This window comes from Nelumbo lutea, chromosome 1 (assembly GCF_056320005.1).
Source record: "Nelumbo lutea isolate HS-2025 chromosome 1, American lotus-T2T, whole genome shotgun sequence".
Taxonomy (NCBI): Eukaryota; Viridiplantae; Streptophyta; class Magnoliopsida; order Proteales; family Nelumbonaceae; genus Nelumbo; species Nelumbo lutea.
Genome location: NC_142684.1, coordinates 78522798 through 78539167, shown reverse-complemented (window position 1 = coordinate 78539167; position 16370 = coordinate 78522798). Strand labels below are relative to the sequence as shown.

At 38.6% G+C, this 16370-nt stretch overlaps 1 protein-coding gene and 2 long non-coding RNA genes across 3 annotated transcripts; 1 reads left to right on the top strand and 2 right to left on the bottom strand.

The window, feature by feature from the left end:
* Nucleotides 1-5965: 5965 nt before the first annotated feature.
* On the bottom strand, nt 5966-7366 carry LOC148875558 (oxygen-evolving enhancer protein 3-2, chloroplastic-like). The gene is made up of 3 exons (XM_088964868.1): nt 6906-7366; nt 6304-6599; nt 5966-6203 (listed from the first exon to the last, which is right to left on the bottom strand). The coding sequence occupies exons 1-3, from the start codon at nt 7216-7218 to the stop codon at nt 6105-6107; spliced, it is 708 nt and encodes a 235-aa protein (XP_088820994.1). The 5' UTR covers nt 7219-7366; the 3' UTR covers nt 5966-6104.
* Nucleotides 7367-8152: 786 nt separating this feature from the next.
* LOC148875557 (uncharacterized) lies at nt 8153-9128 on the top strand. Its single transcript, XR_016098730.1, has 2 exons — nt 8153-8468; nt 8833-9128. It is a non-coding gene; the product is annotated as an uncharacterized LOC148875557 (long non-coding RNA).
* LOC148875556 (uncharacterized) lies at nt 8683-9800 on the bottom strand. The gene is made up of 2 exons (XR_016098729.1): nt 9128-9800; nt 8683-9021 (listed from the first exon to the last, which is right to left on the bottom strand). It is a non-coding gene; the product is annotated as an uncharacterized LOC148875556 (long non-coding RNA).
* Between the last annotated feature and the right edge of the window lie 6570 nt (nt 9801-16370).

Here is a 16370-nt window from a genome sequence, read left to right as displayed (position 1 = left end):
TTTTCCTCGCAATAAATTTTTTTTTATAGCTTCTATCTCTGTTGATTTTTTCGATGTAACGATTACCAAAAGACGGCGTAATTATTATATTATTTATAGACTGGCCTTCAATTAATAATATAACGGGGATGTAGCTCAGATGGTAGAGCGCTCGCTTAGCATGCGAGAGGTACGGGGATTGATACCCCGCATCTCCATTTTCCTCGCAATAAATTTTTTTTTATAGCTTTTATCTCTGTTGATTTTTTCGAAGTAACGATTACCAAAAGACATGGCGTTAGAGCGCTCGCTTAGCATGCGAGAGGTACGGGGATCGATACCCCGCATTTCCATTTTAAATAGTGACTGGTTTTTTCAACATTGAAGATGACGCATATTACGCTAGCTTCTATTGGAGAGATAAAAATAGGTTGCAGAGGGGGGTCTGCTTTTGGGAGCCAGGTTGAAAATTTTGTAAGGATGGGCCAAAGATTTTTATACTGCAATTTGCAAATGATTGTCTTAAGAAACTATTAACTAAAATTATGAAAATTCCCATTAAAGTTAATTAATTATAAATTCTACTTAGGAACGCCCATCATCAATGGTAGGATGACTAAAAATACCTTCCAAAACCTCCGTAAGAAAATTGTAAGTAAACTTGCCAAATGGAAGAAGAATACCCTCTTTATGGCAGGTAGAATCACTTTGTTCAATTCTACTATAAACATGATCTCGCAATTTATTTTCCTACGACCAATTCCAAGGGTAGAAAGCCAATTCATCTAATGAATTGGGAAAGAGCTTGTACTCCAAAAAGTAAGGGAGGAATGGGGTTCAAAAATCTTCTTTAGATTAATGAAACTAATCTAACCAAATTGAGATGAAAAATTCTCAAACCTTTTGGGTCAAAGTTGTGAAAAGCAAGTACCTTAAAAATAATAATTTTAAAATAAAAAAAAAAAGGTGTTTCATAGGCTTGGAGAGGGATATTAAAGGTTAGAGAACTTCTAGACAAAGGAAATTATTGGGAGATTAACAATGGTAGATCAGTGAATTTCTAGAAAGATAGATGGATTGGAGAAAAGGTAAAAGCCAAATTGATACCTCGAGAAGCTATTGTTAATGAGGAGCTCTTAGTTAATGATGTTATTGATCAAGAAAGGAAGGTATAGAGGAAGGAGAAAATCTGGAATCTTGTTCCAAACAATGTTTGACTAAAAATCAAGGTTACATTCATCTCTTCAAACCAAAAAGAGGATAAGTTGATTTGATGGTTTAATTCTAACAGCAAGTTTTCTTCCAAATCTGCCTACAATTAACCATTTATTGAATCCCGTGAATGGTTACAATTGGAATAATATTGTCTCAAATCTCAAGTGCCCTCCAAAACTGCATGTTTTTATGTACCTTTTATTGAATAATAGACTTCCCACAAAGTCTTTTCTAAGATTTAGAGGAGTGAATACTGATGGAGATTGTAATATTTGTGGGGAGGAAGAGGATGTGAATCATTTTTATAGAGGTTGCTCCTTTTGTGAAGAAATGTTGGTTGATTTTTAATCCAGCTATCCAAGGTTTGGATGATCAATAAGGTCTTTTAGAGATTGGTGGTTGGACTTTTTAATAACTTATCGAGTGTGGGGGAAAGGTTAAGAGAAAAATTCGTCTTCCTCCTATGGCAGCTTTGGAAAATAAAAAACATGTGAGTTTTTTAAAATATCTTGATACCCCATACTAAGTCATTGGATAAAGCCCTTGTCCCTTTTGTTGAATTTCAGGGTAGCGTGTCTGAGTTCAAGGGAGAGAATAGTAATTAAGAGTTGTAGCTATATAAGATGGACCCTCCTTGAGATAGGAGTGATTAAAATAAATTTTGATGTATCACGTTTGGAAGGGGTATGTGCACCATTGCTACTTTATCTAGTAACCATCTCAGTGACGTGTTGGATTTCAAAGCCTGTAAATTGGGCCTTTCTTCTATTAATAAAGTTAGGGGTGTTTATGTTAAATGTCAAACTGACCAAATTGATTAAATCAGCCCAACCCAATTTGAGTTGGTCAGTTTTTTAAAGTCATTGGTCGGTTTCAGTTTGTATGAAAAAAATAAACCGATAACCCGGGTCAGTTTCGATTTTCATGTATGAAAAAATGAAGTCAAACCAAACTGAACCAATTCTATATTTTTAAGTAATTATTAATTAGTCCCTACCCTATGTTAAATGTTGATATATTTTATTTGTGTTTTGTTTGAACTTTGAAAAAAATATGGTTATTTATCACAAAAACTAAAAAGGTAAAACCAATACAAATATACTTCAATAGTTTTGTATAAAATTAAATATATATTGACAAAAAAAATCAGTTTTACATAAAAAATTAATCGATTTAAATATATATTTTGGTTTTGCATAAAAACTAAAAAGAAATAAACTTAAGTATAAATAGATATTTAGATATAGATATTTTAGTTTAAAAGATATATAAAAATCGACTAAACCAATAAATCGACTCAAACTGACCCTTCATGTTTGGGTTGGTTTTGCTTCAAGGTCAATCGGTTTCAGTTTAATCAATAGATAAACCGATTAGGTCAAGTCGATTGAAAAAAATGACTCAAACCAACCCAACCCAACCCATGAACACCCCTAAATAAAGCTAAAACCTGGGCTGCTTGGGGGCCCCATAATTTGGCCAGAATTTCATGAATTATTCTCTCATTATAGAAGGTGGCTCCAAGTTTGTGATCTCATGCCTTAATCATGTAAGGCCTTGCTCGTGGAACCTGCAGAACGTCACTCACGACTGTTGGGAGCTGAAGGAGAGGTGCAAAAAGGGAATCATCTACAGACATGTCTACCACGAGGTAAATCAAACTACAAATTGGATGGCTCACCATGTACATGAAGTTCATGGTTTTGTTTCTTTAAATCATTAATCTCCCTTGGTCTTTTGGTTTTATTTGTTCCATTGATTTGTAGGGACATGCTAAACCCCCGTCTTATGTAGCCCTTTCTAGTCTTATAAAAAGAAAAGGTTGCAGAAGACAGGGAACAATAGAGCCATGAAAGCCCCCAATGAGAAACTTTGGCTGCACACTCTAAGCAGGAATTCCTACCCAAAGTGCACAACTTTGTGTCATGTCGAAGCTAAAGCCACTCTTGTAGCAGCACCCTAGAATATATTACTCCAAGCCTTTGTTTCAAACTTTACGGCTTTATTGTATCGATGCTCTTTCTTACAGTACAACAAAACATCTTTCAAAGTTAGTTTTATGTTGGTACGCTCTGGCTTTATATTATATTTGGCATGCTCAAAATGAAGTGTTTTAAAGACTGCCAAGTCTTGGTCCATTGGGTAGTAAGGAAACTAAATAACTTGTTTAATGGCGTCCAAAATCTCAGCCTGGAGGTTATATCAATGTCTGATCAAAAACCTAAGTTTAATTTGAATATCAATCCTCGTATCCAATTAATTTATTTTCTGATGGAGGATTTATATCTACAACATCCTGCTCTTTTGGAGCTATTTGTTTATCTAATACTCTCTCTTGTCTAGGTGTAGTCGGTGGAAAGGCTCGGGGTTCCGCAGAGGAAGCCAAATTGTAGGCTATATTCCAAGGAATCTCTTTTGCAAAGCATATGAGAGCTAGCCATATCCTTATTTGTTCGGACTCCTTGCTCATTGGTGGTGCAAGCGTTGAAGATTAATGCTTCTCTCCCTTGGTCATGCCTTTGGCTTTTGAATGAGACCAAGATGTTCAAAGTTTTTCCTTTTCTTCTTTTTGTTATTTTTGTTATGTAAATAGAAAATACAATATCCCAACTCATACTACTACGCAAAAGGTTAAGGCCTTGTTTGACAAGTTTTCTTAAAAGATTTTTTGGGCTTTTGGAAGCTTGATAGACCAAAAATGGTCTTTTTTCGTTTAGCTACTGAAGCCTAATAGACCAAATGACAGATGCCAAAAAAGACCCTAAAAAGACCATTTTGGTCTGGATCTGAAAAGCTCTGAGCCAAGCTTGTCAATTTGGGCTTTTCAACTTCCCGACATTTTGACAAAAATTCGACTCAGAGTTCAAACTCTATGCCCCCAACAAATGAACTTAGAAGCATCGAGTCTAGTACATTCTCCTCCTATTTATTTCCTCCCCTCTTTCTTCTCATTAGCGTCCGCTTTCTAAAATAGTTGCAATTGTTAGTTTTGGTCTTCATCACTTAACCTTGGTAGTTATTTTGTTTTTTGGGGTAAGATACAATTGTTCAAGAATAGTTGCAAAGTCCTCCTTTAGGTAAGAGATGATTACGTATGAGTAGGACGGAATGTAATTGAATATGATTGATTGGTAAGAGACAATTATTATTCTAAACAGTTGCAGATATGATTACTCTAAATCTAGCATTTGTTTGGCATACTCTAGAAAATAGTGATACATCAGCGCTACATCGGAAAAAATGGTGCTTTAAGAAATGTTTGTTTGTTTGGAACCGTTTTTCTATAAAAAATAGTTCTTCAAGTCACGCCATGGAAATTGAGAAGGCGTGGCTTGGAGCAACTCTGAATTTGGTGTTTTTTCAGATTGCAGCTTGTTGCTGCCAACGAAGACATGATGTAGTGGTGACATGGACTTCCTATAATGGGTACCAGTGCCGAAAATAGACATGGAGCATTGGTATCAAATAGAAAGTATTGTTGTTGCTTCAGGAAACGTCCTACTTGATAGCAGCATTTCCAAACAAAAAAAAAGACAAAAAACGATGCTTCCAACCCACACATCTGTTTTAAGAAAACGATATTATATCTGCAGTATCGATGCTAAACATATACCTAATGTATATGCTAATGACCGAACTAATTTTGGATGGCTTAGTAGAAAGATACATTGAAAGAAGTTTTTGATTAATTGAAAGTTGATATATGGCCAATACATTTGAAATTGTGAACGCCTCTGCAACCATTTTATAAATAAATTGTATTTGTATTTGAAAAATTAGGATTCTATGTATGTTAAATGTAGGAATTCTAAATCCAATGGTTAAAAAGAACCAATTGTGATTGAACACGATTTTCTTGGATTTTAAAAGAAAAAAAAAAAAATATATATATATATATATAAACTAAAACTGAAACCAATGGAAATAAGTATCCAGGTAGGTGAGGGCTGATGCAAGGGAAGAGGAGAGGGAGACAATAGATGAGTAGGGAAATCGTACGTAGTTTGATGCCAGTCCCCCCACCCCACCACAAAAAAAAAAAAAAAAAAAAAGGTTCTAGGAGAAAAACTTATATCCATTTGGAGTGTCCATCAATACTTTTGCCATACCATCTAGATTCCCAGCATATATGATAAGGAACCTCCTTCCACTTAAGCTAATGGATCTAATGAGAGGATAACCATGGCGAGTGGCAACTAAGAAGTAAGGATAATGAGAATCAATTCTTCCCTCTACACCTTGCTATTCTATATTATTTTTTATTATAGATTATATATATACATGCATCCATGTATATTTGTATGTGTGTAATCAGTTGAGAGGATCTGCGGTAAATGATCCCTCCCATGGATTGGTTTGATGTAACGATGAAATGCAATTACTTAAATTAAGTATAACTAGAGCTTTTCTCCTGAACATCATCACTCATTTTCAGAACTCGACTTACAGAGGTTTGCGCTAATCTTGATTCTGAATTAAAATTTCCAGAAGCAAACTACTATGAGGTCGTGATCGATGTCTATCGATTAATTTGTTTCCAAACACAAGTATCTACACTGATCTTAGTTATTGTAAATAATGGAATGTCAAGATCAGGAGGTGAACTGCCAATCTGAAACCTGAATTGTACCTCCAATTTTAGAGGTGCTCATGTAGATACACTACCTACAAAACAGAAATTTCATGCTAATCGGGCGCTCTTATTTATCTCATTAATCTCCTTCTTTCTACTATATATAATTACTATTACCAATACTAGAGAACGAATATATAATTTAAAGAAGCTGACTTCTTAAACCGAATTCTCTTTGAGTTACGTTGAACTGAGAAGTGTCTCATGAATAGAAGGAAAAAAAAAAAAAAAGAAGAATATTACAGTAGCAGATACATTAGAAGGAATTCCCTGTCACTTAACCAATCTTGGCGAGGACGTCGTTTAGGGTCGACACAGTCTCAGCATAGTACTTCTCTGCTTCAGGGGTGCTCTTAACCTTGGCAGCGTGGTCCAGCTGATGTTGAGAGCAATCAATCAGAAACCAATTTTAATATCTGAACCAAAGGATCAATCAAAATAAGAGATTAACAAGAATCTTGAGTTCAATTACTTACACTGTCGATGGTTTGGAAGAGCTTGGAAGTTAGGTCCTTAAGGGGTTTCTTCTCCTCCTTGGGCTTAGCAGAGATGACGGTATTGAGGTCGTAGCGTAGATACTCAGCCTTGAGACGGAGGTCGTTCTGGACGTAAGGCCATGCTTTCTTGTCTATCAATTCCTTCACACCAACAATGCCCTTGGCAGACTGTTTTGCTCTCTGTGCTGCTTCCGTTGGAGTCAGTGGCTGAAGGTAGAACCGATTCTTCAATGGCAACTGAAGGTCCCTTGCCTGATCTGAATTTAGAGTTCCGGCTGTCAAACATAAGAAGGTCCCCGGCATCAGTGCCGGGAATATCAGAAACCGGACAAATCCAAGTTCTATATGCATATGATACATTGCTAGAAGACTATTCTTAGAATCTGATTGTCCTATGGGGTCGGCTAGCGAACCCGTCGGCAGAGTCAGGAGAGCATTGGTGACAGTCCGAGCATTGCCCAAACTGCTCTAACCTATTCTTGGAACTCTCGTAAATATGGAATTAATTTCTTAAAATTGATTTGCGGCTGCGCACAGAGAAGAATGACTCTTCACCAGAGTGGAGTGGAATAGAAACTTACGCAGTCCACCGGACGGCGGTGGGGGAGGGCCCAGCTTGATCGACTTAGCGTCGGCAAGCACTGCTTGAACGAAAGAACTGGTGGCCAAGCCGGCGGCAACGAGCCCAAGGACTGCTCGACGGCTACTCTGAGAAGCGGATTCGCTGTCGGACGACGCTTGCTGAGCTCTGACGGTGAAACCGGATCGGCTCACGGCTAGACGGTTGTTGCCATGTACGCTCAAGCGGGTGGAGCCGTTAAGCTGGAGACTACCTTCCAAAACGGCCTGAGACGAACCGCGTAAGCCAGCCATGGAAGCCATAGCTTGCGCCATTTCTTAACCTCACTCTTTGCTTTCTCGCGCTCTCTCTGCTGAGTGCTGACTGCTCTTCACTCTTCAGAAACGGTTTCGGCCTTTCGGGTAAGTGAGAGAAGGAGATTTGCAATTTAGAGGTTCCCCGGAATGCGTGTGGATGTGGAATGATTTCGGGCACCGGGCAGTTGCCTTATCTGCCCGTTCTCGTTGGATAAGTTGGATTTGCAGTCAACCATTCATGATTAGACACATGTCTAAGTGCTTCTCCCCTAATGGAATGGCCGGATTGAGTGATGGCCTGGGCGAACAGGAATTTGACACGTCGGCTTCTAATGAGATCAGAATCTTAACAGGGGCCTGAGCCTGAGCCTAACCACGTGGGGCAACTCTTGGGTCGTGATTCGTGATTGGGGTTTGGTAACATGCTGTGATTCAAAGAGAATTCGCGGATCTCTTCAACCACAAAAACTCTGCACACACGGCATCCAGTCACACATTAAGAATATCTTTCATTTATGTATGTTTATTTAATGGGAGATGTTCCCCATGTGTGGCAAGATGCCCCTGTTTGCAAAGGTTTTTTCTTGTAGGTGATCCCTTGCATTTGGCAAAGGGGTGGTATCGTATTCAAGGAATTAGAAATGAAAATTTTATTGTTTTATCTTTTAGTGAATAAGTCTTTGGTAAATTATTAAAACCTCCCTAAGTATTCAGTGTTGCTACACCTCCCATAAAGTTTGATAATTTGTAATCACTTTCATAGTGAATAAGTCTTTGGGTAAATTATTAAAACCTCCCCTAAAGTTTGATAATTTGTAATCATTTTCTTCAACTTTTTGACATTATTGTAAGTAGACGCTTAGAATCTTCTAAACAAAGGCATGAATGCAGTAATATTTTTCTATTTTTCTCTTCCTATGAATCACTTTCCAAACTCTTCCAATTTCTTTTTGGAATTGATTTATTTCTTAAAATTGTCCTTCATGGGTTCGCATCCGCCCCTCACGGCTTTGCCCCCCAAAAACGCCCCACGGGCTGAGCACGCCGTGTGTCCTCCCACACGTGGATTAGAGGAACTTGTGCGGATCTAACGGGACGACCGTTAGCTCCCTCTCGCCAAAAGGTTATCCTTCTCACTCCTCTCGAATTTCAGCTCACTTCAACCCTTGACCTTCTGCTCTCAGAACTGAATCCCGTCGGAGATTGCCCTCCCGTTGAGTTCCGTTGGTCGACGCCGACGACCGTTCTGGCAGATTTATTTATCGAAGGTAAGTATCCCTCAGTTCTCAAATAAGTTTTTTCTCATTTTTTACATAGTTTTTTGTTTTCTTTTTCTCATTTTCGCTGGAGCGGGAGCCCCCTTCCAGTTCCGTCGGTCGATGCCGACAAGTTAGAACCGCTACAACATCTGCAACTCGGTGCCTCTTCCATTGACCAACAACTCACTTCACAAAAGAAAAATTATTATGCTTGTAATGACAATTTAAGGTTCTGATGGAATCACCTTATTTGATTTAATAAAAAAAAATGCGTCGAACTGTACAATTTGATGTTTTCTTTTCCCGAGTGAGTGATCTTCGTGGGCTTTTCCAAATCACTCAGCTTGTACAATTTTGCTTCTCTTGTTCTCAGGTCGTCATCAAGGATTCTTGTTTCCTCAACCTCTATGCTCTGTGCGTCACCGGTCTAAATATTTACAAGTCAACTGCTGCCATCTCCTAGATTAGAGAATAAGGAAGAACTTTATTCCTTTCCTATTGCAGACGAAGCACCAATTCCTCCAGAGCTTGAATCATCCGGACATGCGGGCAGGATCTTTGGCTTCATCCATAGTCATTTGAACAAAACATTTGAACCCAAAATCAGTACTTAATTCATTTTGTTTGTTTCAAGCATCGAAATATCAAACACATTCCGTTGTACATACCCATTTTCTTTGGCGCACATTCTTCTCAGGCCAGTTGTCTAGTAGCTTCTTGGCACGCAAAGGATACATATATCCCTCGTAATCTGAACCAATCCTCTTGCTCTTAAATAACCATCCACCTAATCCTTTTTGCAATAAACGAATTAAAGAGATTAGTTCTGCTTGTCCAGGAAAGCCAGGGATTTGCCAATGCCGAGAACATGATGTCTCTCGCTCAGCTGCTTCTACGATTGATTCATCTTGTTCCCAACCTCCCTGATTAGCGCAAAATCGATTGCACCATGTTAATGTAGGACTAAGAAACAACCCATTACTCGCTTCAGACAGTAGAACAAACCCTTCAATTGTCTCAAATTTAAGGGGGGTCAGTATCTTTGGAAACCTCACAACGAAGCACGAGATTCGTCCCTTGCTGCAAAGTAAGACCCATCAAGAAGGCCTCAATAAAGTCAAGAAACGGCGACTCACCCAACGACTTGGCGACGACCGACTTCATCATAACGTTGCGATTCTCTTTCCCTTTCCAGTACGAGAAAACAAAACGTCCACAACAGCCATTTTTTATTCTCGGAGAAAGAATAAAAGCATCCCCTCTCTCTTTCCCTTTCCACTTCCTTTAATGGGAGACTTGAAGGACAACCTCCACTCAAACCCCTTTTCGTTTCAAACCTCAATAAATGGAGAGCTTGCTATCGAAAACCGAACCTTCTCACTATTAAACCACTCGGTTTGTGTTACTGACGCGTCAGCATCGCCTTCGGGAGGCGTCGTTTGAGAGGACATCTTCGTCATTTCTCACTATTTAAAATGCTTTGCTGAAAATGAGAAAAAAAAAACAAGGTAGAAAATGAGAAAAAACTTATTTGAGAAATGACGGATATTTACCTCCGGTAAATAAATCTGCCAGAACGGTCGTCAGCGTCGGCTGGCGGAACTCAAAGGGGGGCAAACTCCAGCAAGTTTCAGTTCTGAGAGCTGAAGGTTGAGGGTTGAAGTAAACTGAAATTCGAGAGAGAGGAGTGAGAAGGATGACCTTTTGGGCGAGAGGGAGCTAACGGGATGAGCTAATCCGTAAGGGTGTTGACGGGTCGGGTTGGGTCGGTTTATTGGGGTTTTTCCAACTGATTCAACCTGGTCAGGTTACCTGAGGTGGAAATCAAAATCGACCCACTGATAGGCCAAACCGACCTGGTCGGTTTGAGTCAGGTTGGGTCGGTTTGGGTCATTTTCGGTTTTGTTCATGTATAAAAGGACATTTAATTGAATTCTAATTGTAATTGCCTAATGGGTTGCCTATTTGGTGTAAAATATTATAGAAAGTTAGAAACTATGATAGATTGCCTATTCTAATTGTAATTGCCTAATGGACCTTCTAGTTCCAGTGGAAGACTAGTTATAGTTAAGTAGGAAACTACTTAAATTAGGAACCGATTCGGGTCGAGTTGGTTTCGGTTTTCACACAAGAAAATCGAAACCGACCCGATATATCGGTTTATATATTTGCCCAACCCGAAATCGACTGGTACTAATGAAAACCCGACCAACTCAGGTTGGGTCAGTCTGGGTTGGTCGGTTTGGTCAAGTTGGGCATTCTTATGAACAGCCCTACTAATCCGCGTGTGGGAGGACACGTTAGCTCCACACAAGTCCCTCTAATCCGCGTGTGGGGGGACACGCGGCGCACTCACAACCCGTTGGACGTTTTTGGGGGGACAAAGTTGTGGGGGGCGGATGCGAACCCGTCCTTCATATCAATCACTCAAATTAAAGTTGCAACTTTAAATTATCTTGTTTTGTTGTTCAAAATGTGCATTATATTGCTTTTTTCATATAAACCAACCCCAATAGTAATTGTATGGGCATTTTAGACATTTTCATGGCTCTTTTTATAAGATTATACTAAAGGGGTCTACTTGCAACTGTATCAAAAAATTTAGGGGAAGTGATTGTAAACTTGTAATTGCCAAACTTCAAATGAGGTTTCAGCAACAGTCAAAAACTTTAGGGGAGATTTTAACAATTTACCCAAAATTTTTAATGAAGTTGTGAATTCCTTAAAATGAAATTGATGTTAGGAACTTGGGATGGGTCACCGTACCCTTAAAATTTTTATTATTTAATTATTTTAACAACTAAAGATAAAATAATAAGTCTTCTACGTTAAAAACGTCAGCCCTCATCAAATGGCCCTAAGTTAATCTTTTAGTTCAAAAACTTCATCTAGTAACACAAGCATTGCACGTGAGAAATTTTCCTTCATATTAATTACTTGAATTTTAGATATATCATAGTTAAAATAGAAATTAAAAATTAATAAAAGTAACAATATATTAAAAATTAACTTAAATAAAAAGTTGGATCATTGACCCACCATCTAGAAAAGAAAATAGCTTTGCTTCAAACTAGTTTTAAATTATATATTTCATCTAAATTTTGTTTGACATAATTAATATATAATTGTTTATATATTCTTTTGATTACTTATACTTTTTATTTTTTAAAGATTTATTATTTAATTATTATATCATTGATTAATCCATTTGACCCAAACCACTAACCCACCACCCAAAAAGGAAAATAGTTTGATTTCTAGGTTGAGATTAAATTTTGTATTGCATTTCAATCATTGATAAAATAATTTCTTATGTATAATACTTATAAATATATAACATTAAATATGTATCCAAAATTTTCTCTATTTTTTATTTTGTGATTCATTGTATTTTTATTTTTAAAAATTTTATTATTTGACTATGACATCATTTAATTTTTAGGTTGATTTTAAATTTGGCATTCCATTTTCATCATTAACAAAAATAATTCTTGCATTCCATACTTATTTTTCTTTGTTATAATGAATATAAAATATTAGAGATATGCCCAATTATTTTTTTGTATTATATATTTTATTTATTTTAACTTTTTATTATTTAATTATAGCATTCTTTATTAATACATTTGACCCCAAATGATTCCATCATTGGGAGTGGAAGAAAATAGTTTTGTTTTTGATGATGCGTGATTTGGCAGCTCCCTGCTGGAGGACAGCACAAACACCGAGCTAGCGAGTTTCCCTACTGGAAGGTGGCTCAGATGCCGAGTCAACTAGTTCATTGGGTCAACTTGCAAAGAGATAGTGTTAGAGTGTCCGAGTTGCTTTATCCGGGGTGCGCACTCTAATGCTTAGTCAGTGATGTGGAGATTTTAGAGAGAGCTAAAATGCTAAAAAGTTAGAGAGTTGCGAGAGCTAAGTTGCGCATACCTTCTGAGGTTGGAAATGAGACATTTATATAGGTATTATTCAGCGTGAGCTTCACACACTGTGTCTAAGATCTCTAGGAAGATGTAGCTAGCTGGTCCGAAGTCCTCGGAGGTAATGGCACACGTAGACCAGGTTTTGTGCCTTATTCAGTTTCCTCCAAAACATTTGGTGCAGGAGCTGACTTCTAGAAGACCTGAGAGTGACGGGATGCACACACGGAGGAGAAGAAAATAAAATTTAAAAAACTTATACTTTTATGTTATTGGAATTATTAATTTATTATGTAGGAATTTAATTAATAGAATTCAATGATGAGAAGAAACAAAAATGACTTAAATATATGATTCAATGAAGGTGAGTTCAAATTAATACCTTAAATGTTGGATTTAATGAGGGGGAATTGAATGCATTGAATATCTTAAAATTACATCTTTTTAACTCAATTAATATCAGTAACCGATTACCCTATTCATCCTCATTTTTATTAATAAATTAAATTTAAATATGAAGGGGTAAATTTTGTTCACAAAAAAAATCCAAAAATATTCTTGAGACTATTCATGCTTTTTAAAGTAGTGTGTGTGTGTGTATATATAATTATGTACAAAATTAAAACTTAAAAAAAAAAGAATAGAGTGAGTATTGTCAAAAGTACTAATACACCTTTTCCATACACAGAGGTTTATTGATACTTTGAACCATGGTTTAGGGTATTAAAAATGTTTAAACAAATATTCCATGAAGCTAATAGACAAAATACTAACTAAAAAGTGTTGAAATCCAAAAGTTATGAGTGAAATCCAAAATTATAAGTAGTAGGCTGCTTATAATTTACTCTTATATTTTTCTCTACCTTAATTCATATCTCTCCACTAAAATTCAAATAATTTTTTAATAATATGGAAAGTAGACAAGAATAGGAGGGGTAACATGTCCTTTTAAAGTATATTTATCCCACAATGGTTATTTTGAGGAGTCAAGAATCTTAGGGACTTTACCTTAAGGCTGTGTGAACCTAGGTGGTGTTTTGTATGGCTTCCGTTTATTTGATAAACTGTGTCATGTCATCGTTAAATCAACATTTATCCCATCATGTCCATCTATATGCATAGGTATTCACAAAAGTTGGTTTTGACTTATGTGCACACCAACTATTGGGGGCAGCTTCATTTTAAAGTTATCCCCAACAATTGAGCATTTATTCATTGTTATGTTGATGTGGTGCCTAATTGTCAATAAATGGCTTATCAAGTACTTTTCTCGATTTTGAAGATAAATCAAGTACAAACATTTATTTAATAAATGGAAGCTATACCAAACATTTATTGCTTTTGTTGGTTTGGTTCCCATGGGTGTTTATTGATGGGGGTTCTTATCATATAGATAAACGTTTATTTGAAAAATGCTACTTTAAACATTTATTGCTTTTGTTGTTTGGTTGGGTGTTTTATGGGTGTTTCAAGTAACACTCCATAAAATTACTTTCCACCTCAACTTAAGTGCACCACATAAGCATTTCATTTCAACAAATGCCCAAGTGATGAGGGTGTGACTAGATGACACCTAGACACCACCTAAGTGATGATTTGGAATTCTTGATCACAACTCGTCTTTACCCCGACCTGGCGACCTCCCTTTACCACCGACCTGGCGATTTTGACTACAACTTAGGTCGGCTTGTAGCATCTCGTCCAGGGTCAACCTATAGCACCTTGTCACCAGCCAAAGTGACCTCAACGCGAGGAGCAACCTCCCTCAAGGGCTTGCCAACCTGACTGGGGACCAAGCAGTGACTTGCGAGATGTGCTCATCGACAAATTCGACATGCATATCCCGATGCTCCCAGGTTTCTCGGAAGTTGTCCCACGTACCGAATGTTCTGGAGGATGGTCAATATGCATGGTAGTTACCTTCGAGGACCTCAGATTGGTTAGTCACGTCCTCCCAGAAATCCTAGGTGCGATGCGTAAGCACATTCTAGCTCTCATACCTTGTGATTTTTTAGCCTGTGATTTACTATGATAGTAATAACTTAATCATCAGAGCGACCTTGCCGGGCTAGCCACCACGGGTCCTTTAACATTGATTCCTTGCAGGTTTCTCTAAAGAGCTACCTAGCTCAGTAGTCAACCCAGCTCGACACCCAATCTACCCCCAGCTCGGTCTAATTAGCTCGGCATCCAAATCCTCATCCAGCAAAAATCCTCAACTTCATCATCTGAGTCGTCGACCACCTAGAAGTAGTTCGAACGATAGGGTGCTGCTAAAAAACCCTTCATCAATTGGCACTGTCTGTGGGAAACGCTACAAGAAGCTAATTTCTCACCTTCTAAAAGGCTAAGTCCTCTTTTTCCAGAAAACTAAGATCTCACCTTTTAGAAACTAAAGTTCTCACTTTCTAATTTCCATTTTTTATGAACTCAAATGCACTTTTGAGCAACATCAACACCCAGAACGAATATCGATTACTAGGGGGCAAAAACATCTATGAGGAACCTGGAGAACTCCCCTTTGACAAGCAAACAAGTTCAAGCCAAACTCAACATCCCCAGTGCCCTAGATAAATACACCGCTATTGTATGTGAATGCCCCCTCTCCCCGCGGTAGAGCCATCAGTGGTTCCCGCTAGGATTGAAGCATAGCAATTCTATGAGATGAAACATGAATTTTCAGATTTAAGCATGGGAGAAGCTTGATGTAGACAACAATAGAACATCCTCAACTCATCCTCAATAGCAGTCAGATAGGCAAAGGCCTCATCAGCCCTGTTTCGTGAGGTTGCCTCTAGAAGATGAGCTCTTTGTAGCTTACACGGGAGTTAGCAGCCAACAGAATGCATGGAAGCCCTTGCAGGTCGAGCCTTCCAAGGCTCCCGTGCGAGTTGGTGACCTAGAGTCAGTAGTGCTACCCTCATAGGTCGAGCTCCTAGTGGCTTCTTGTAGGAGTGGATGACTAGTGCCACCAATGAGGTTGATGCAGTGTAGTCGTGGCCCTGAACCATCGACTCACACCGACAACATTTTGCCCTCGCAAGGGGGGCAGAACATGTACGTTGTGGTCTTGCAAGCAATCACCCAAGAAGATAATCCCACAGGATGACGTAGAATCGGCCATATGAGAAGTTCTACAGAATGACCACCCGCTTAGGAGGAAAAGTCAGGTCGCACATCGGCTAAATAAGGATAATGAGATTGGACCACGAGTCACTCCTAGAGCCCAAGGGCTAAGGTGCCAAGCTGATAAAAGGTCTCGGCACCACATGAGACCCAATCGCCTCTTCAGCATGGGCAAGATCAAGGATAAGGAGAGTGGACTGCAAGTCGCTCTCAGAGCCTAAGGTTTAAGGTGCAAAGGTGATAAAAGAGCTCAGCACCACATAAGACTCAGTCGCCTCTTTTGCACGGGCGAAGCAAAAAGCATCTCGCATTCAACACGAAAAAGAGAACAAAGGAAAGATTAGTTTTCTCTCAACACCATGACGGATGCAAACTTGGACTATCTCTTCACTTCGGTTTCAGGCTCCGTGTCGAACTCATCGACTACTCTTTTGAGAACCAGTTTGAGTGACATTGCATCGAAGTCTACTTAGGCGAAGCGACCTAATAAAGCAGTCACGTGGTTAGAACCCCTTCTTGAGGACAACATGAGGAGCTCCGCTCTTAAGGTAATAGGTTAGATTGCAGAACCCATTGATGATTGCATCCCTAATAAGGTAGATTCCCTCAGGATACCTGCTTCACTTCTCCTCGAGTGGATGAATCCGCTTTCATGTCTCAAAAATCAAGATGACAAGGTCTTGCGTAAGGCTGCAAACACTTGAACTCTTCCGACCTGAGAAACAAATTGGACCAACGCATACGACTACGAGCTCATCAAACAGTCATTCCGAGCCAAAAGGAATGATCTACTCCCTTCACTGATGCCCTCAGCTCGGGAGTGGGGGGCAATTGATGAGGGCAGATTTGACACCTAGACACCACT